The sequence below is a fragment of the Silene latifolia genome, chromosome 8, assembly GCF_048544455.1.
Source record: "Silene latifolia isolate original U9 population chromosome 8, ASM4854445v1, whole genome shotgun sequence".
NCBI lineage: Eukaryota > Viridiplantae > Streptophyta > Magnoliopsida > Caryophyllales > Caryophyllaceae > Silene > Silene latifolia.
Window position 1 is genome coordinate 106,684,345 of NC_133533.1, and position 16,494 is coordinate 106,700,838.

At 35.2% G+C, this 16,494-nt stretch overlaps 1 protein-coding gene and 1 long non-coding RNA gene across 2 annotated transcripts; both read left to right on the forward strand.

Moving 5' to 3' along the window:
- The first annotated feature begins 275 nt into the window (after positions 1-275).
- On the forward strand, positions 276-10,501 carry LOC141597213 (diacylglycerol kinase 7-like). Its single transcript, XM_074417583.1, has 12 exons — positions 276-1,266; positions 4,171-4,290; positions 5,893-6,030; positions 6,161-6,246; positions 6,760-6,847; positions 7,092-7,167; positions 7,939-8,021; positions 8,487-8,557; positions 9,050-9,127; positions 9,276-9,363; positions 9,610-9,726; positions 10,011-10,501. The coding sequence occupies exons 1-12, from the start codon at positions 901-903 to the stop codon at positions 10,167-10,169; spliced, it is 1,470 nt and encodes a 489-aa protein (XP_074273684.1). The 5' UTR covers positions 276-900; the 3' UTR covers positions 10,170-10,501.
- A 1,655-nt stretch (positions 10,502-12,156) lies between these two features.
- Positions 12,157-13,849, forward strand: LOC141595828 (uncharacterized). Its single transcript, XR_012522304.1, has 2 exons — positions 12,157-12,348; positions 12,799-13,849. It is a non-coding gene; the product is annotated as an uncharacterized LOC141595828 (long non-coding RNA).
- The last annotated feature ends 2,645 nt before the right edge of the window (positions 13,850-16,494 follow it).

A 16,494-nucleotide genomic window follows, 5' to 3' on the forward strand; every position in this document is an offset into this window, starting at 1 on the left:
AAGCCTTTTTATGTATATATATTCGGAGAATAAAAGGTACTCTATTCAATTCTTATTATATGAAGATGTTTTGGTTTTCAGGGTAAACCTTTAACTTTAATATTAAATATCTTTTGATTTTTTTTTTTCGTATGATCATATATTTAGATATTGAAAAGAGAAAATAGTGTCAAAGTGTGAGAAGGCCATATTATACTCCCTCTATACCAAACCAATGGTAACATTGACTTTTTCACACTTGTCAAGACACGTTTTGCAACGTAAATATCTTTTGTTACACATTATTAAAAATTATAAAAATTTGATATTCTTATAACATTCATAACGATAAATCAAACAAGATCTCACATGACTATATTTTGTCTTATAGATTAAGAATAATATCGAAGATTCCCTACGATCATGAATAGTGGCAAAACGGTCAATGTTACCATTAGTCTGGTATGGAGGGAGTATAAAATAAAAAAACAAAGAGAGGAATTTTTTTTACTTAGATACTTTAATACAATTTTGCTCTTGTTTTCCAAAACTCAATTTAAATTTTTAACAAACATATAATAAAAATAACTTAATAAATAAATACGCGTTTAATTCATTTAATAAAGCCACATTTTCCAGGCTATTTCCCAACTTTTTAAATACTGAGTACTTTTTCAATTACGTAGAAAAAAAGCAGTTTTAAAATTAACTTCCATAAACAACTGAAAAACCACTTTCAAGTTTCAACATTCAAACAACAACATCATCATCAATCATCTTCCATCTTCATCATCTCTAATATCTCTACACTCAATCCCCAAATTTTCCACCAATTTCAACTCCAATCCAAAACCCAAAAAAACCCAGAAATATTTTCAAAAACCCAGAAAAACCCACAAATTATTTTCAAAAAAATAAAAAATGGAGAAACCACCATCATCAAAAACAACAGCATCAGCAGCAGCAGGAGTAGAAGAAGGAACAGTAACAGCAGCAAGATCATCAATGATACAATCAATAAAAGGATGTGGTTGGTCAGCATTTAGAATTGATAAAGAAGTATTACGACGTCGTATTATAATGCCACAATACCTTAGACTTGCAATTAGACGTGCAATTAATTCTAAAGATGTTACAGAAGGTGTTGAATCTGCTGATTTATTGGCTGCTGATGAAGTTGATTATCCACCTGAGTGTCCTATGATTGTCTTTGTTAATTCTAAAAGTGGTGGTAGACATGGTCCTCAACTTAAGTTGAGATTGCAGCAATTAATGGGTGAAGAACAGGTATAATTTTCGCTTCGTTCGGTCCAATTCACTTTGTTATTACTCGGGTTTTTGTATGTGTTTTTATCGTGGTATTTGACTATTTTGGGAAGTGGGTTTTTGATTTTGTTGAGGATTATGGTTTGGTCTGGATGAAAGTTCATGTTTTTATGTGGGTTTTTTGGTATCCTAATTGATACTTTCTCCGTTCCAATCATTTGTTTACCTTTTGATTAAAATACTCCTTACGAAGAATTACAAAAGATAAATAAATGAGACGGAGGGAGTATTTTTTTTTTTTGGTTTTTATGGGGTTGTGTGTGTTTAATTGTGGTTTTGTGAGGAGGGGTTTTTGATGTTGTTGAGGATTATGGTTTGGTTTGGGGTGAAAGATCATGTATTTTTGTGGGGTTTCTATTTATAGATGATGAACATGTACCCAATTTTTTTGGGTTTGTATGTGGTTTTTGGTCTTGATCATGAGAAGTATGCATCATCAATCATTGGGGTGATCTCATTGGGGGTATGGAGGGCGAATTAATGAGTAGACGGCAGACCCTTGGTTTTTTAATTCGCAAAAGTTCTCCGACAAAATTTTTCAAGAGATGTAAGTGTTAACGCTCACACCAGCAAACTTTGATTTGGTTTGTGTGTGTTTTGTTGTGGATTTTCGGAGGTGGTTTTTTGATTTGGTTGAGGATTATGGTTTGGTTTGGATGAAAGATCATGTCTTCATGTGGGTTATATGTTTATGGGTGATGAAGATGAATGATGAGTTTTTTTTTGGGGGGGTTTTCTGGATTGTAGAGTTTGTTTTTCTTTCCATGCAGTATGCACTTTCAATGATTGGGAAATCTCTCTCGAGTGTTTTTTTCATTTGCAGAAGTCAGGATTATGATTTTGTTGACGATTTGGAAAATTGAACCTTTGGTTTGATTTGTGTGTTTTGTTGTGGTTTTTGAGAGGTGGGTTTTTGATTTTGTTAAGATTAAGATTATACTCTGGTTTGGATGAAAGGTCATTTATTTGTGTGGGTTTTGATTTGATGGGTGAAGAACAGGCATCCCAATTTTCTGGGTTTATTTTTGTTATTTTGTGTGTTTTTTGGGAGGTGGGTTTCTTGAGGATTACGTCTTGGTTTGAATGAAATATCATATCTTATGTGTGTTTAGTGCTGATGGCTTAGATCTCGTCACAAAGCGGGATTTTTTTGGGTTAGCAACTTTGCAAGAAGGATCATATCAGTAACTTTCTATTATTGTTTTTTTTTGTTGTTTTTTCGTGGGATTTTTGGAAGTGTTTTTGTGTTTTCCTGATGATTATGCTTTGAAGGAAAGATCTTTTCATTTTTTGTCGGGCTTGGTTCCTTTGGTATTGATGGATGGTGAAGAATGGGTAAAACTTTGAAAGTTTTGGAAAGGGAGAAGGGGTTTCAGCGCCAAGTCTGTGTTTGTTTTGTCGATTAGGTGATATGTTCGGAATGGAAGGTGGATTTATGGAAGTTCTGGATAGTTTGCTGGGTGGTGTGGTGGTGTTTTCATTTGGTTGTTATGGTGTTTTCCCATATTGTTTGTGTGGGTACGGATTATTTATTGTTTTGAAGGTGATGGCTATATGTTCTTTCATGATGAGACGGTTTAATAGTTTGGATTTGTGCTGTTTTATGATTGAGCTTTTGGTCTTCTCCTATTGGGTGGTGGTCATGCAGTTGCCTTGATATACTGGGGCAGATTAGGATGATTAAGGGATGTTATATGGGGAGATGGAATTTGGTTTGTTTGGTGAACTACTATTCACCTAACCTTGAATTTGAGTAAGATGCAGGAGAGTTGCTAATGGTGGTCTTGCTTGTGTATATCACTATCTTTGGGTTAGCTGGAGCATTTATAGAAATCTAGTACGGATTAGTTATTTCTTGATATTTCATGTTGACAAGTCTTGTGTCTTTTGGTGGATTATTAGAGGAAGTTGCTTTGATTTTCTGCTATTGCTTTTGTTGGTTGATCCTCAATTTTTTTTCTGTTCTTCCAATGTGAATGATTTGTACACTACAATTAGTGCGATTGTCATGATTTAGTACGTGCCTTTTGAGATGCGCTGGATGGTCTTGTAGTACTTCTCTTCATGTGCAGCGCCTAGTTTTTTTTCATACTGATTTTGAGTTCGTAACAGATGAACAAACGAAACTTCACTAATTTGGTTAAATTTACTGACTGATAGCTCATTATTTTGTACCTGGTGTAGAATTGGAAGAAAACATGCAGCATCTGCATACTTTTATGCTATGTATAGTATTTGAGGCGCGTAAGGCGTAACAGTATATTGCGGATGTGATTTAGTTACTATTTCGAATGGCCAGACAGGTTCTGACATTTGTTCATGGTTAGCTATCTTATTTAGTAAGGTCAGATATAGCGCAGAAGTTCTGACAAAGAGCCAGTCATAGCGCATAAATTGTTTGAAGTCTGAAACTTTTACGACCTTGCCACTGCAGGATATTAACAAGGCCAATGGCTACGTGACTTCAAACGAGTAGTAATAGTATTGTCTTACAAGCAACATCTTGCCTACTGACTGTTGATTTATTTCTGTTCTTTTGAATCTCTTAACATATGAGGAGGTTTTCTGTCACATCATTTGATGTTAATAAGCATATACTACTCCCTTTCAGTTCTAGTGTTCTGGTATCCAGATGTTATTTCAGTTCTACTGCAGATGTATTTCATATGGGCTTAGGTCAAATCTTTGGTTGCCTTCAACCATCAAGTTATTGCGTAAACCTTATCTTCTAGCCTGTTTATTTTTTGTTGTGTGTGAACTGTTATCCATGGGATCGGGTTTTATTGATGTTCGTATGCTGGTTTTTATATTTGTTTTTTTTGTGTGGGTGATTTAAGGATGGATCTGCCTATTTTGATGTTTCAGGTATATGACCTTTCTGATGTAAAGCCTAATGAGTTTATACACTTTGGATTGGGTTGCCTAGAGCAGTTGTCCGTGCTCGATCCAGTTGCGAAACAGACTCGTGAAAAGTTGAGAGTGGTGGTATGTTGATTTCTTGATTTGGTTGACTCCGCTTTAGTATTTGGCACTTTTTTTCTGAAGAAATCTTTTGTATTTAGACTTGTGCTACTGTTAGTGTTTATGCTATTTATACCAGCCCAACTAGTTTTGTGAGAAAAATGCAATGCCTCGGTACATATTCATCAGTGCAAAGTAGAGCAGTTGGTGGAAGTGTTTTTGTCAATAATGACAACGCAGGTTCGAAACTCGTGGTGATCAAAATGAGTTTTTTTTGGTTTCTCTCTAAGCTCTAATGCTCTATCTATTTAACGCTTTTTTGTTTTTTGCAAAGCAAAATTTATCTCATTTTCGTTTTTAAAGCTTTTGTATTAAACATATTAGTTGCGCATTAATTGTTCATACTTCATAGCATTGACAATCATAAATTGTTAGCCGCTCCTTTAACTGTTCATTGCATTGCCAAATGTAACAATTAAATTGTTAGGCAATGAGGATATCCGTAATAACTTGGTCTTTGTGAAAAAAGTTGATGATAAATATTCATATCATTAGGTTAAATTCCAAAAAAAAAAAAATAGACTATTCGTCATTTGAGAATTAGAAAAAAGTATTTAAAAAGGGGAGATCGTAAGTGAAGATGATTGTTAATTTATTGCTATTATTATGAATAGAAATATAAATTTCATTGAAAAATATTTTTATACAAGTATGGAGTATTTTGTGATATTTACTTGTGTGTTTTGATAAGAAAATCTTAATCTTGTATAATTCTTAAGAAAAAAGGAGAATCGATCCCCATTGGCCAAGGCGGTACAAGGGCATAAACATACGACTTTGCATGACTAACAACCACCAAATTTAGCCTAGCCCTACATACTTCTAATTCCTGGATCCGCCCCTTATTTATACCTTGGGCCAAGTAGGTCAGGACAAACGGGCTATCTGTTCAAATTGTTTTCATACTGCACATGTTAAGTCAGCTATGTGTGTATGTGACAAATGTATAATAGGTCCTCAAGTTATGTTGCATGTGTGTAAAACTGTAAACTAATAGGATTTGTGATGGCAGCTCTTTCTACTGTGGGAAAGATTTGGAAAAATAGTTTTTATGTTGGTTCTCTACTTAATTTGTTTGTGGTGCCATACATGAATTGATGTATTCCATATTTAAATTGATGTATTCCGTATTTAACTTCCATAGGACATTAGGTAGTTTGGCACCTTTGGAATAGCAATGATAGCAATGATATGGTACAGTTGGTTGGGATAGCAATGATATTGAAATTGATGTATTCCGTATTTAATAGCAATGATATGACATTAGGTATGTGACAAATGTATAATAGTTCCTACAAGCGCACAAACATCCTCATGTGTGCACCTTTGAAATAGCAATGATATTGAAATTGATGTATTCCGTATTTAACTTCCTTAGGACATTAGGTAGTTTGCCTTTGCAAAGCTAGATAACAAACTTAATGGTGTACCTTTTAAAGGTTTCTCTTGTATCGGGCTATCTATAATCGTCATTTCTTTTCCACTTTTTGTTCAAAGTAACTGATAGAGACTGAATATTTGCCGTATTAAGTTCAATTGTGAAATTGATGCTTGCTTTTATATCAGGTTGCTGGAGGAGATGGTACAGTTGGTTGGGTTCTTGGGTGTTTAGGAGAACTTCACAAAGAGGGTCGATATCCTATTCCTCCAGTGGCTATTATTCCTCTTGGCACTGGGAACGATTTGTCCAGGAGTTATGATTGGGTAAACTCTCACTTATCTCTTCCCCCCATTTATATATCTATCTTCTCTCCAATTTATCTCACGTCTTGTTGGAAAATAGAGGGCATCCTTAATTTCTGAGATTTGATTGTTATTGGTCAACTTGTTACAGGGTGGTTCATTTCCATTTGCTTGGAGGGCAGCTGTGAAGAGGTCACTTCATAGGGCTAGTGTGGGCCCTATATGTCGTTTAGATAGGTAATTGCTTTCAAACCTCAAATCTTGGAACATATTATGTTGACTGCATCGTGCGTGCTATCTGTATCCCGCCCTTTGTTTCTTCCCTCTTTTTCCATCAATCAGTAATCGCTTTCCTACCGTCCTCATCTTGCCTCGTGTTCTTTAGCTAACCTTGCTGGTAATGTTGGCTGAAATCTAGCATACAAGAGAGGGTAGATAAAAGTGCTTGTCAGTTTAAGAGAATTTGATCATTCACGTAACCTTTTTGCGATCGCATGTTATAACTCAATAGCGGTATCTGTAGCGGTGCGAATAAAATACCAAGGTTTACAGGCAGCAAGCATGATAAACTATAAACACTGAATGAAATTTGCTGAACTGGAATCTGAAGTATGATAAACTATAAGCACTGTGGACTGTTAGATTCATTGTATTTTTCTTTTCTGAAATCAGTTTGTATTATGAGGACTCTTATTATAACCTAACATATTTTGGTATTTTGATTTTCTTCTCTTTTGCGGAACATGACAGTTGGCGTGTGTCAATAACAATGCCAGCAGGAGAAGTTGTGGAGCTGCCTCATTCATTGAAGCAATCAGGAGAGTGCACTCTTGATCAGGTTCTTCATATTAGTGACTTTGTACTCCCTTTTGTATACTATTCACTACTTCAGTTTTCCGTTAACCTCCAAAACCGAGATAACTTGGTTGTGAAATGGTGCCACGGCTGATATTAAAAACCACGACTCTATGTCCTTTAATGTCCTTAAAAGTGATAACATCACATGCGCTGCTGCTTTGATCCGTCTTTGTAGAATTTTATAGGCTTTGGTCATCTTAAGTGCTAGTTCTGGAAATTTGCAGGATGTTGTAGTTGATGGTCAGCTTCCTGAGAAAGTGACCTGCTATGACGGAGTGTTCTACAACTATTTTAGTATTGGTAACTCTCTCTTTTGGCCAACAAAATTCTCTGTTACTGCTGTTCATCTTGCAAATTTCTCCTAGTTTTTGGTCATCGTATGTTTACCTCTGATCTACCTCGCCTTCTTTGCTTATACCTTAAGATTTATCACATTATGAAACCGTTATGGATTACCGTCTTGAGATCTGTTAACAGTCAAATGCATAAATGTTTGAAGGAATTATTTTTTTCCAACGCATCTGAACTGGAAAATTCATATCAAGGTTGTCTCAATATATTTTTACTCAAAACTACTTCTACTATCAATAACGTGAGAACGTTTTACAGTATTATCACTTTCATCACTGTCTAAATTTCTAAATCATTGAAATTCCCAGGTTTTTCATCTGCATAATTTTTTTTTTACTGGGTCGTGTGAGTTTCTTTGGGAAATTTTTGGCGGAAATTATCTGAATGCATGCTTAATTATTCTTCATATTAGTCGAGAATGTAGTTAGTAGAGTTACAATTACTTTCAATGTCAGTTATGTATGGCATCACAGAGCTAGAGAAGTTCTTTGGAACACATTGTCGCTCTTTGTATCTGTATTTTGATGCTCATTTCCATCCTTAACTCTCAGTCCTTTGTTTTTGAACCCCACTTTGTATCAAGCTCAATGTTTTTCGAGTTTGTTTTTGCCCTTTCATGAATTTTTGATAGAGAACATGTTTGATACCTCCTTTCTTGGTAGTTCAAGTCTTTGGTGATATTGAATTTTAACTCTGATATATGTATTCGACTATCTGTAGGTATGGATGCACAAGTTGCATATGGCTTCCACACTCTGCGTAATGAGAAGCCCTACCTAGCACAAGGTCCAGTTGCCAACAAGGTCTGATTAATATAGTGTAAACCTAAACTTCTCAGAAACAAAAACAAAAACAAAAAAATTCATGAACTTCTCATGTTGCTTTTTGAAAATTCTAATGTCATAGTATAACAATTCTGTCTAACCCATTTGTTTCCGTGGTTGAATTATTGTCCTCTCTACATTGTCGTGCTCTCTGCTCCTTCAGGGGCTTTTCTTGATGAACTCATGTGAAAACTCTTGAGGTTTCTTCACTATAAATACATGGTCTAGTTCTTTTTTTTTTTTTTTTTGCCATGTCATTAGTATCCTTTCGTTCTTCATGCGCACAAGTCACAACATCCCATTTTCATATACAGTCATAAGTTCTAGGTCTGCAGTTGGTGTATTTACTGCTTCTATTACGAATTACTTGTGAGAATGGTAGTTTAGGCCTTACCATAACATACTTTTTTGTCTTTTATTGATAATTAAGCCTTTATTTGGCAGATGATCTATTCTGGGTATAGCTGCACTCAGGGCTGGTTCTTTACACCTTGTGTTAGCGATCCAGGCTTAAGGTAAGATTTCTTTGATTTGTGGTTCTAACTCTATATTTGTTCATTCTAGTTTCTGAAGTACAACATCGACATATTAAGAACACTGCCACTATTTTGTAGATAGATAGCAATTAGAAAGGCTGCAACTCGGGTTAGATGGAGAGAGTTGACGAGCTGTTTGCATAACTTTATTTAATCCCTCCTTATGAGACAAATTTCATTATGGGTGATTTGGAAACAGCCGTCTTGTGTTTTTTAACACAAGGTAAGACTGGGTAGTTGTGACCCCGCCATAAGCAAGACTTTGAAACACGGTACGAGGATAATGTTATTGTCAAGTGTTTTTCACGAGGGGGCGGGGGGAATTTGATGTACTCCGTAATTGTTTTAAGATTATCTGGGTATCTTACAAGGTTGACCAAAATATTTGTCTCCTCTCCCTCTCAGTCTTTTATTTTCATGTCTTTTGTCAAATATATATCTAAGACGCCGATTTGTCTTTCATTCTTGCAGGGGACTCAAAAACATCTTACGTATATATATTAAAAAGGTCAACTGTGCCGAATGGGAGCAAGTACAAGTCCCTTCAAAGTAATTCTCCACTACGATCTCCTCCTCCATGCGTGAACTTGAAGGATTTATTCTTTCATGTTCTTGCATGTAAAATTTCAAGGCTGTTTCTTGACTAGTTGTTGAGTTCCACTTTTTACTAATACTAGCTGTGCTTTCTATTCTACAGTGTCAGATCGATAGTTGCGTTGAATCTTCATAATTACGGAAGTGGAAGGCATCCATGGGGTAATTTAAGCCCAGAGTACTTGGAAAAGGTAACCGTGCCTTCATCAAACATGACACATTCAATATTGTATTGCTACATGCCTACATTTATTTGTGGATATCAATGGTCTAAGTTTGAAACTTAATTGAACAGCAAAGTCAAATGTGTCCTCTGATATGAGCTGGTATATACGGAGTAACTGAAAATCCATTTTATGTCGACTCTTCTGCTCTTGATCATCCCAGGTGAACTGAAAGTTAACTGATGTCTGTAAATTTTGGCGTTGTTTGTACAGAGAGGCTTTGTTGAAGCCAACGCCGATGATGGTCTTATTGAAATTTTCGGTCTAAAGCATGGATGGCATGCCTCCTTTGTGATGGTAGAACTAATCTCTGCCAAGCATATTGCGCAGGTAATTTTACTACTGTCAGTTTTCTCATTAATTCTACGTTTATACGAAGCATATCACAAGTGAATCAGATTGTTACACTTCGTGTAACAAAATGGCTTGTTAAAGAAAGATTGGTGAGTCGTTTTGAACTTTTAGGTGCAACTCTTCTTCGAGTTTTGTTGGTTAGCTTACCGGTTACAATGTTGCCTTATCTTTCACCAACCTTGTTTGCAGAATCATATTTCATGCTGGTCTTTGTAAGTTTTAACACTAATATGATAAACCGTCTATTTTTGGCACATTAGGCCGCAGCTATCAGATTTGAAGTAAGAGGTGGTGAGTGGAAGCAATCGTACATGCAGATGGATGGAGAACCATGGAAACAGCCACTCGATAAAGAATACTCAACATTCGTTGAGATCAAGCGGAACCCAAATCAGTCCTTAATGATTAGAGGAGAGTAATGTCCCGGCTAATCCCCGTTTAGCGTTGATACTTAATTTTGATGTATAACAGCCCTCTGTAGCTATATATTGGGTGATGATGATTTTAGCGAGAAAGTCTTAAGATTTGTTAAAGTAGAAGAGTAAAATTGGAAACGGAAAAAATGCAAGCGAACCAGCTATCGTGTATGATGATGAATGTGAATAATAATGTTGCATAAGCAGTGTATGAGTGGGAAGATTTATAGGTTGATATGTATGTATTTCATTCCTATAGTTACATTCAGCGCGTCGAAGATGGAGTTGTATGTATCGATACTTCTATGTTCTAATATGATGTAATATGTTTTGTATATGTATTGCAAACAAAAGATTAAGATTGTAGTTTTGATTTGACTCGAGGATTACTTGTTAAAAGCCGATAGTCTGGCCTTTTTGAACGTATAGTCGTATATCAAGCACAATATACAGATTTTGTATGTAATTCTCACATTAATTTTTTTTTTAATTTTTTTTTTTCTATGTAATTCTCACATTAATTTTCTTTTTCCCCAAACAGTCTTCTTTGTGCCGCGGTACAGTTTGATAACACGATTGTACGAGACATTGTCATCTTTGCCTATCATTGTACTTCGTTTGGCATATATTTTCCGAGAGACACAATTTACAAAACTTTATTATTGTACGTTATGGAATTATTTTCTGATGCATGTGCTTGGGCCGGACGCAAGTCGTGTCCAACCTGATGTTTGGCCCACGGATAACAGACTAACAGGTTCGGGACGAGTAACGAGTTGTTTATACGTACTGTTTTGTGAACCCTGGATGACCCGATCTGATAAGGGAGACCCATCTCTATAAGAGCAACAAACAAATGAAGACAAAACGAACGACCCGAGTAGCCGAGAATAAGTGAGATACATGAATACATCCACTAAGATAGAGGCCAAGTTGAAGTGGTGGAACGAGAGATGACAGCACAAATCAAAGGCCCAGGGTGTTGCTGAAAATGACTTCATGTTTATTTATCGTGTGGTGAATAGTAATGGTAAATAATAGTAACGGTAATGGTACAATTGATCTTGGTTCAGATGGATCATTTTGATCTTAAGCAATAAGACGAGATTTATGTAACCATTTTACAGTCAAATGTTAAAACACTTTTAAAAAACAAGTTATCATAAGCTGTAATACTGAATATTTAACCATAAAATAATCACATGCCCCATATGAAGCTTCAAACAAAAACTAACCTTCTGAAACAAGGATTTGCAGTAATGGTAAGGTCCCTTTTAATATTTTTGGTTAACATGTCATATTGTAGTTCGATTTGAACTACGTAAAATAATACAGTGATAAACTCTCCATTTGTGTTACCCAAACATGGGCAACTATATCCAAGAATTTTATAAATGAAATTGTTATATTTCTCTTATTTGTGTGTAATAGAGTCTATATGATATACGTTACATTTTTATTATTGCGGCCTATATCAATTCTTGTAATAGAACATCTACATCTTCTATCTGTTTTAGTTACGACCGCATCCGAAACAAAAACCATTTTAGCATTGCGTTTAAACTAAAGAAGTTTTTCATCTCACTTAAATGACCCATGTTGGCAAGTTTCAAGTTTGGCCAAAAAATGCAATGGGAAACAAAGAAAATTAGCTAGTTTTGTTGAAGCCCACCAATTAAAGTGGCAAGTAGTAGCTCATCCTTTCTACTCCTTCTCAGTCACTATAATGTTTCCACTTTCCCGAAACGGATTATTCAACTAATGTTTCCATTTCCTTTTTTGGTAACTTTTACTCTTATTTTATTCATTCATCTCTCTTATCACCAAACCCCACACAACTCTTTTACTCCTATTTTATTAGAGTAATTTAATAATTACACCCTTTTATAAACCACTTTTCTAAAATTACTCCCTTTTGAAAACTTTTTAATAATTTACTCCCATAAAATGTTCTCAGGTCAAAAATCACACCCAAATGGATAATCCGGTGAAAAGTCTTATTTTAGGACCATTATACCCCTGTTTTGTTGTCAACCCAATATTCACCTTCACTTTGACTTCTTACAACTCTCCTCTCTCATTTCATCGAGATTAAAAGTCAGATTTTTACTCAAAAATTCTCCCCCAAATTTGCGCCTGGGTGAATCCTTCCCTAATTTGTGACGATTTCAGATTCATAGTTGTAAGTTTCCTCCCCAAAATCATGTTTATAGTATTAATTTGTTTGCTGTAAACTCTAATTCTGGGTTTAATTGCAATCAATTTCTGAGTTTTTTTTTGCGAATCAATTTATTTGTTCATAGTCATATTTTGTGTGTTGTGAACCCTAGTTTCTGGGTTTAATTTGACAAATTTATTTGTTCATTGCCCTCAATGATGTGGTTTTAATTCAAATTTCTGGGTTTCTTACCCTAATATATGGGTTTTTAAGTATAATTTCTGGGTTTGAAACCCAAATTTGTGTATTTAAAACTCAAATTTCTGTGTTTAAAACCCAAATCATATGATAACTTACGTTGAAAGTGGTTTTGGGAAAGTTTACAGGGCATTCATCACGCTCCTTTTTTTTTCTTCCACATTTTTTTGTTAGGAATCAAACAAAGCTATAGACATAATAGACATTTTTCTACAGGTTGTTGCAGTAAAGCAGCAGCTAGACAGGAAGGCCTGCAGGGAAATCGAGAGTTACTGTGCTGAAGGGCTTCAGAGACTTTTGGTGTATGAGTTCATGGATAAAGGATCCCTTGAGGATCACCTTCTCGGTAGCTGCAAACCTTCTTGAGCAACATTAATTGGGGAAAAAAATGGGGTGGATGAATGAAGTGAGCCAGTGAGGTAAAGAGTACAAAGGAGAGAGAAGAGTACAAGAGCATATAAGAGGGTAGAAGGGCATTTTTGTCCTAAAGATAGGCTTAAAATCAGAAAATTCAAATATTGACGGAATTTGTCGCCGGATTGTCAATTTGGGTGCAATTTTTGACCTGAGAACATTTTATGGGAGTAAATTATTAAAAAGTTTTCAAAAGGGAGTAATTTTAGAAAAGTGGTTTATAAAAGGGTGTAATTATTAAATTACTCATTTTATTACTTTCCTTTATGTTTTGGCTCCACAATTCTTTATTTAACTACTAATAATTCATCCATCTCTTCTATCACCAACCCCACACAACTCTTTTACTCCTATTTTAATACTTTTCCATAAGTATTGTGCCCATATCAAATGAGAACAATATAGTGACTGAGAGGGAGTATTTCATTTCTCTTTATTTTCTCTCATAAAATATACTATATTATATATTCCAATTCCATTTATTTACCTTTTTATTTTCATATAAATCTATAATCATCCAATCGAGTACAGATTTAATTTGAACCGTTGAAAAATAATGAACCTTCACTTTGTTTTAAGAAATAGAGAGAATGCTTACTCGTAGTAGCTATACCTAAAGTTGACAAGTGATACATTGTCCACAATTGATATGGATAACGCTTCGTACGCGCAAATGTCCTTCGTGTTTATTCAATTGTACTAATCATAGCAAGTACATTCACTAGTAACATTCTGTTCATACACTGTGTGTGCTTATTTTATACGTAGTATGCAAAGCTTAGGATTAGTGTCTAAATGTGTATGATTGCGAAAATGAATTATTGTGGTGACGTACGTATGATATTTTGGTTAATGGGGTTTGATTATGATTGCATGTTTCAATCCCACTACTTTATTACTAGACAATTTAATCATGATTTTCTTCATTATTTGCATTTTGATGGCGTCAAGGGTCTACATAGTGGATTGCTTGCTTAGTGCTTCATTTTCAATTTGAAATGTCTATAGTATAAAGTAATTATCTAGAATTATTAGTAAATGTAGCTAGAATTGAAAACAAGATTTATAATAATCTCTATTACCAATCATCCGCCCTCAAACCAACGGCTGTAATCTTAACTCGTACCTTGCGTTCTCCAGGTAGAACTCCCCAAACCCTGCAGCCCCAATTTATATACACTCCTTAGTTCATTAAATCTTGATAATATAACCTCCCTTTAACCGGCACACCCTAAATCAGGTTAGCCACTTAATCATAATTCTTAGAACACAACGACCGTTGACATCCAACCTGGTAACGACTCACCAGACCTGTGACACCCAACCTGATAACTAATATGGGTCTACCTTATTAACATTTTTAGTACCATAAACGGTCTCTAGCATCCCACAAAGCCTATGACGTATTTCATTCATTTCGTCCTGAATGGGGCTTATATTAAGGCTTCACCTCGAGTTAGGAGTTCCGTGCCTTATAGTGTACGCCACCCTTCAAGTCTTGATTCGATGCTTCACCAACGTATCATCCATAGACTCAAGATTTACAAACAGTCTGCCAAATCGAGTCTACGTATCCGTGACCTCACGAATGTGTTATCCATTCATTCCCGTCTACAAGCTCTCCACCATTTCTACATTATGTGGCATATGCCCAAGTTGAACTTTATGCTCTGACACCACTTATTGTGCGTAAGCGTCAATACTTCACGTTGGACCCCTGCAGCGCCGGTGTTTACAGTGTATAATATTATCCACTTTGTTCTAAGCCCTCACCGATTTACGATCTTCGACTCCTTCCCAAAAAGCCTTGTACTAATATATTCGGTGGACAGTTATAAAGATGTTCTTTCATCTTTACACCAGCGATATTTGGTGGACCCTTTTATTGTCCGTGGCTCAAATTAAGTACCTCTTTAACTTCGTACATAATTTTATAATAACCGTACTTATTTTATCTTTAACCGTGATTTGTATTGTTTATTTGTTTATTACATATGATGCCAATTGTACTCTAAATTGTAAAATAATTTCACAATAAATTAATTTAGGGCAGTCTCAGGATACTTGGGTAGCCAATAAATCACTCATGAGAACCCTAATTAAATTGCGACCCTAGTATAGCACCACATACCTTTGACATAAATTAAAGCTAGTAGTAATCAAATATCTTAAGGATTGCCATAATGACTAGAAAAAATGAATTGACTCTAATGTTAGATTTGATTTGTATATATGAAGATACTTTATGCCTTCAGTTGGAGGAGCAACGTCTCTCTGATTGATAATTTACACATGCAAATATGCTATCAGGCTAAACAATGTCGCCCCCCACTTCCTCATATGGGTAAATAATGTCCCTCTTTGATTGGTTAACTTCTGCTAAAAGTATGATGGTGCTTCATCATTTTTATTGTTTTTTCAAATTTCGTCTTAAACTAAAGATTATATAAATCATTATATTATTTTCTTGGTATGTAAATTGAATTGTACCTTAGTTTGTTTATGATATTTAGATTGCGCACGTTAATATGTAAGTTGTTTGGTTATCACAAATCAGATGAATTGTAATTACGTTGAAACTTTAGTTTTTCCTAAAATGAAAGAAGTTTTATCTACTTCTTCTATCTAATTAAGTGAGAATTTCTACATAAATTCCATTTTCTATGTTCAACTAAACATGTTTTCTCTAATTCATGCATAGGTAGTGAGGGACAAATGATCACAATTGTCGCATTGGAGTCCTTATGATAAACTAAACGACCTCTTAATAAAGTCATTGATCAATTATTGCAAGTTCACATTATCAATAATCGTTAAGAAGAGGACCTTTCATAAGCCAAAACGACCTCCACTCTCTCGACCTCGCATATCTCTCTAAATGCTGACATAATCAAATCTAAGTGATCGATGGATATTGACATGGGCGTTAGGGCATTCCTTCATGGCATCCTCTAGGCTCCCAAATCACCATAAGCCATTTCACAGCCAATAGAGGTCAGTTAGCCTCGAGTTTTTTTTTTTTTTTTTTTGATGACGAGGGGGTTGAGGGCCCCCGGGCCCATGCATTCCCGCACCACCACATGGACCATGTAAGCCACCCCCTCGGGGGCTGCAGATTGTTTCTTTTATATGTATGCTGTTGAAACTGTATAAAGGCTTTTTCACTGGCATGACCAATTTGGCTATAAAAATATGGATATAAATAATGTATTTTCCAAAATTTACAAACGCTTAATCCATTATAAATCTCTTTCAATTTTCAAATCTTTTAAATATCAACATAAATCTAAACCTAATCCATGGTATCTGGCCAACTCCAGATTTAATCCCCTCTAAATAATTTATAATAATTTCAAGAACACATTTTATTGTGTTTTTGTTGGTTGTAGTATTCCAAGTACCGTCGTACAACATTTTCAGGCTGTTCGTTCATATTGCTTATGGTTGGCCACTATGACAAGTGAACCTTAAATAAAATGATTAAACTTATCCTTGATA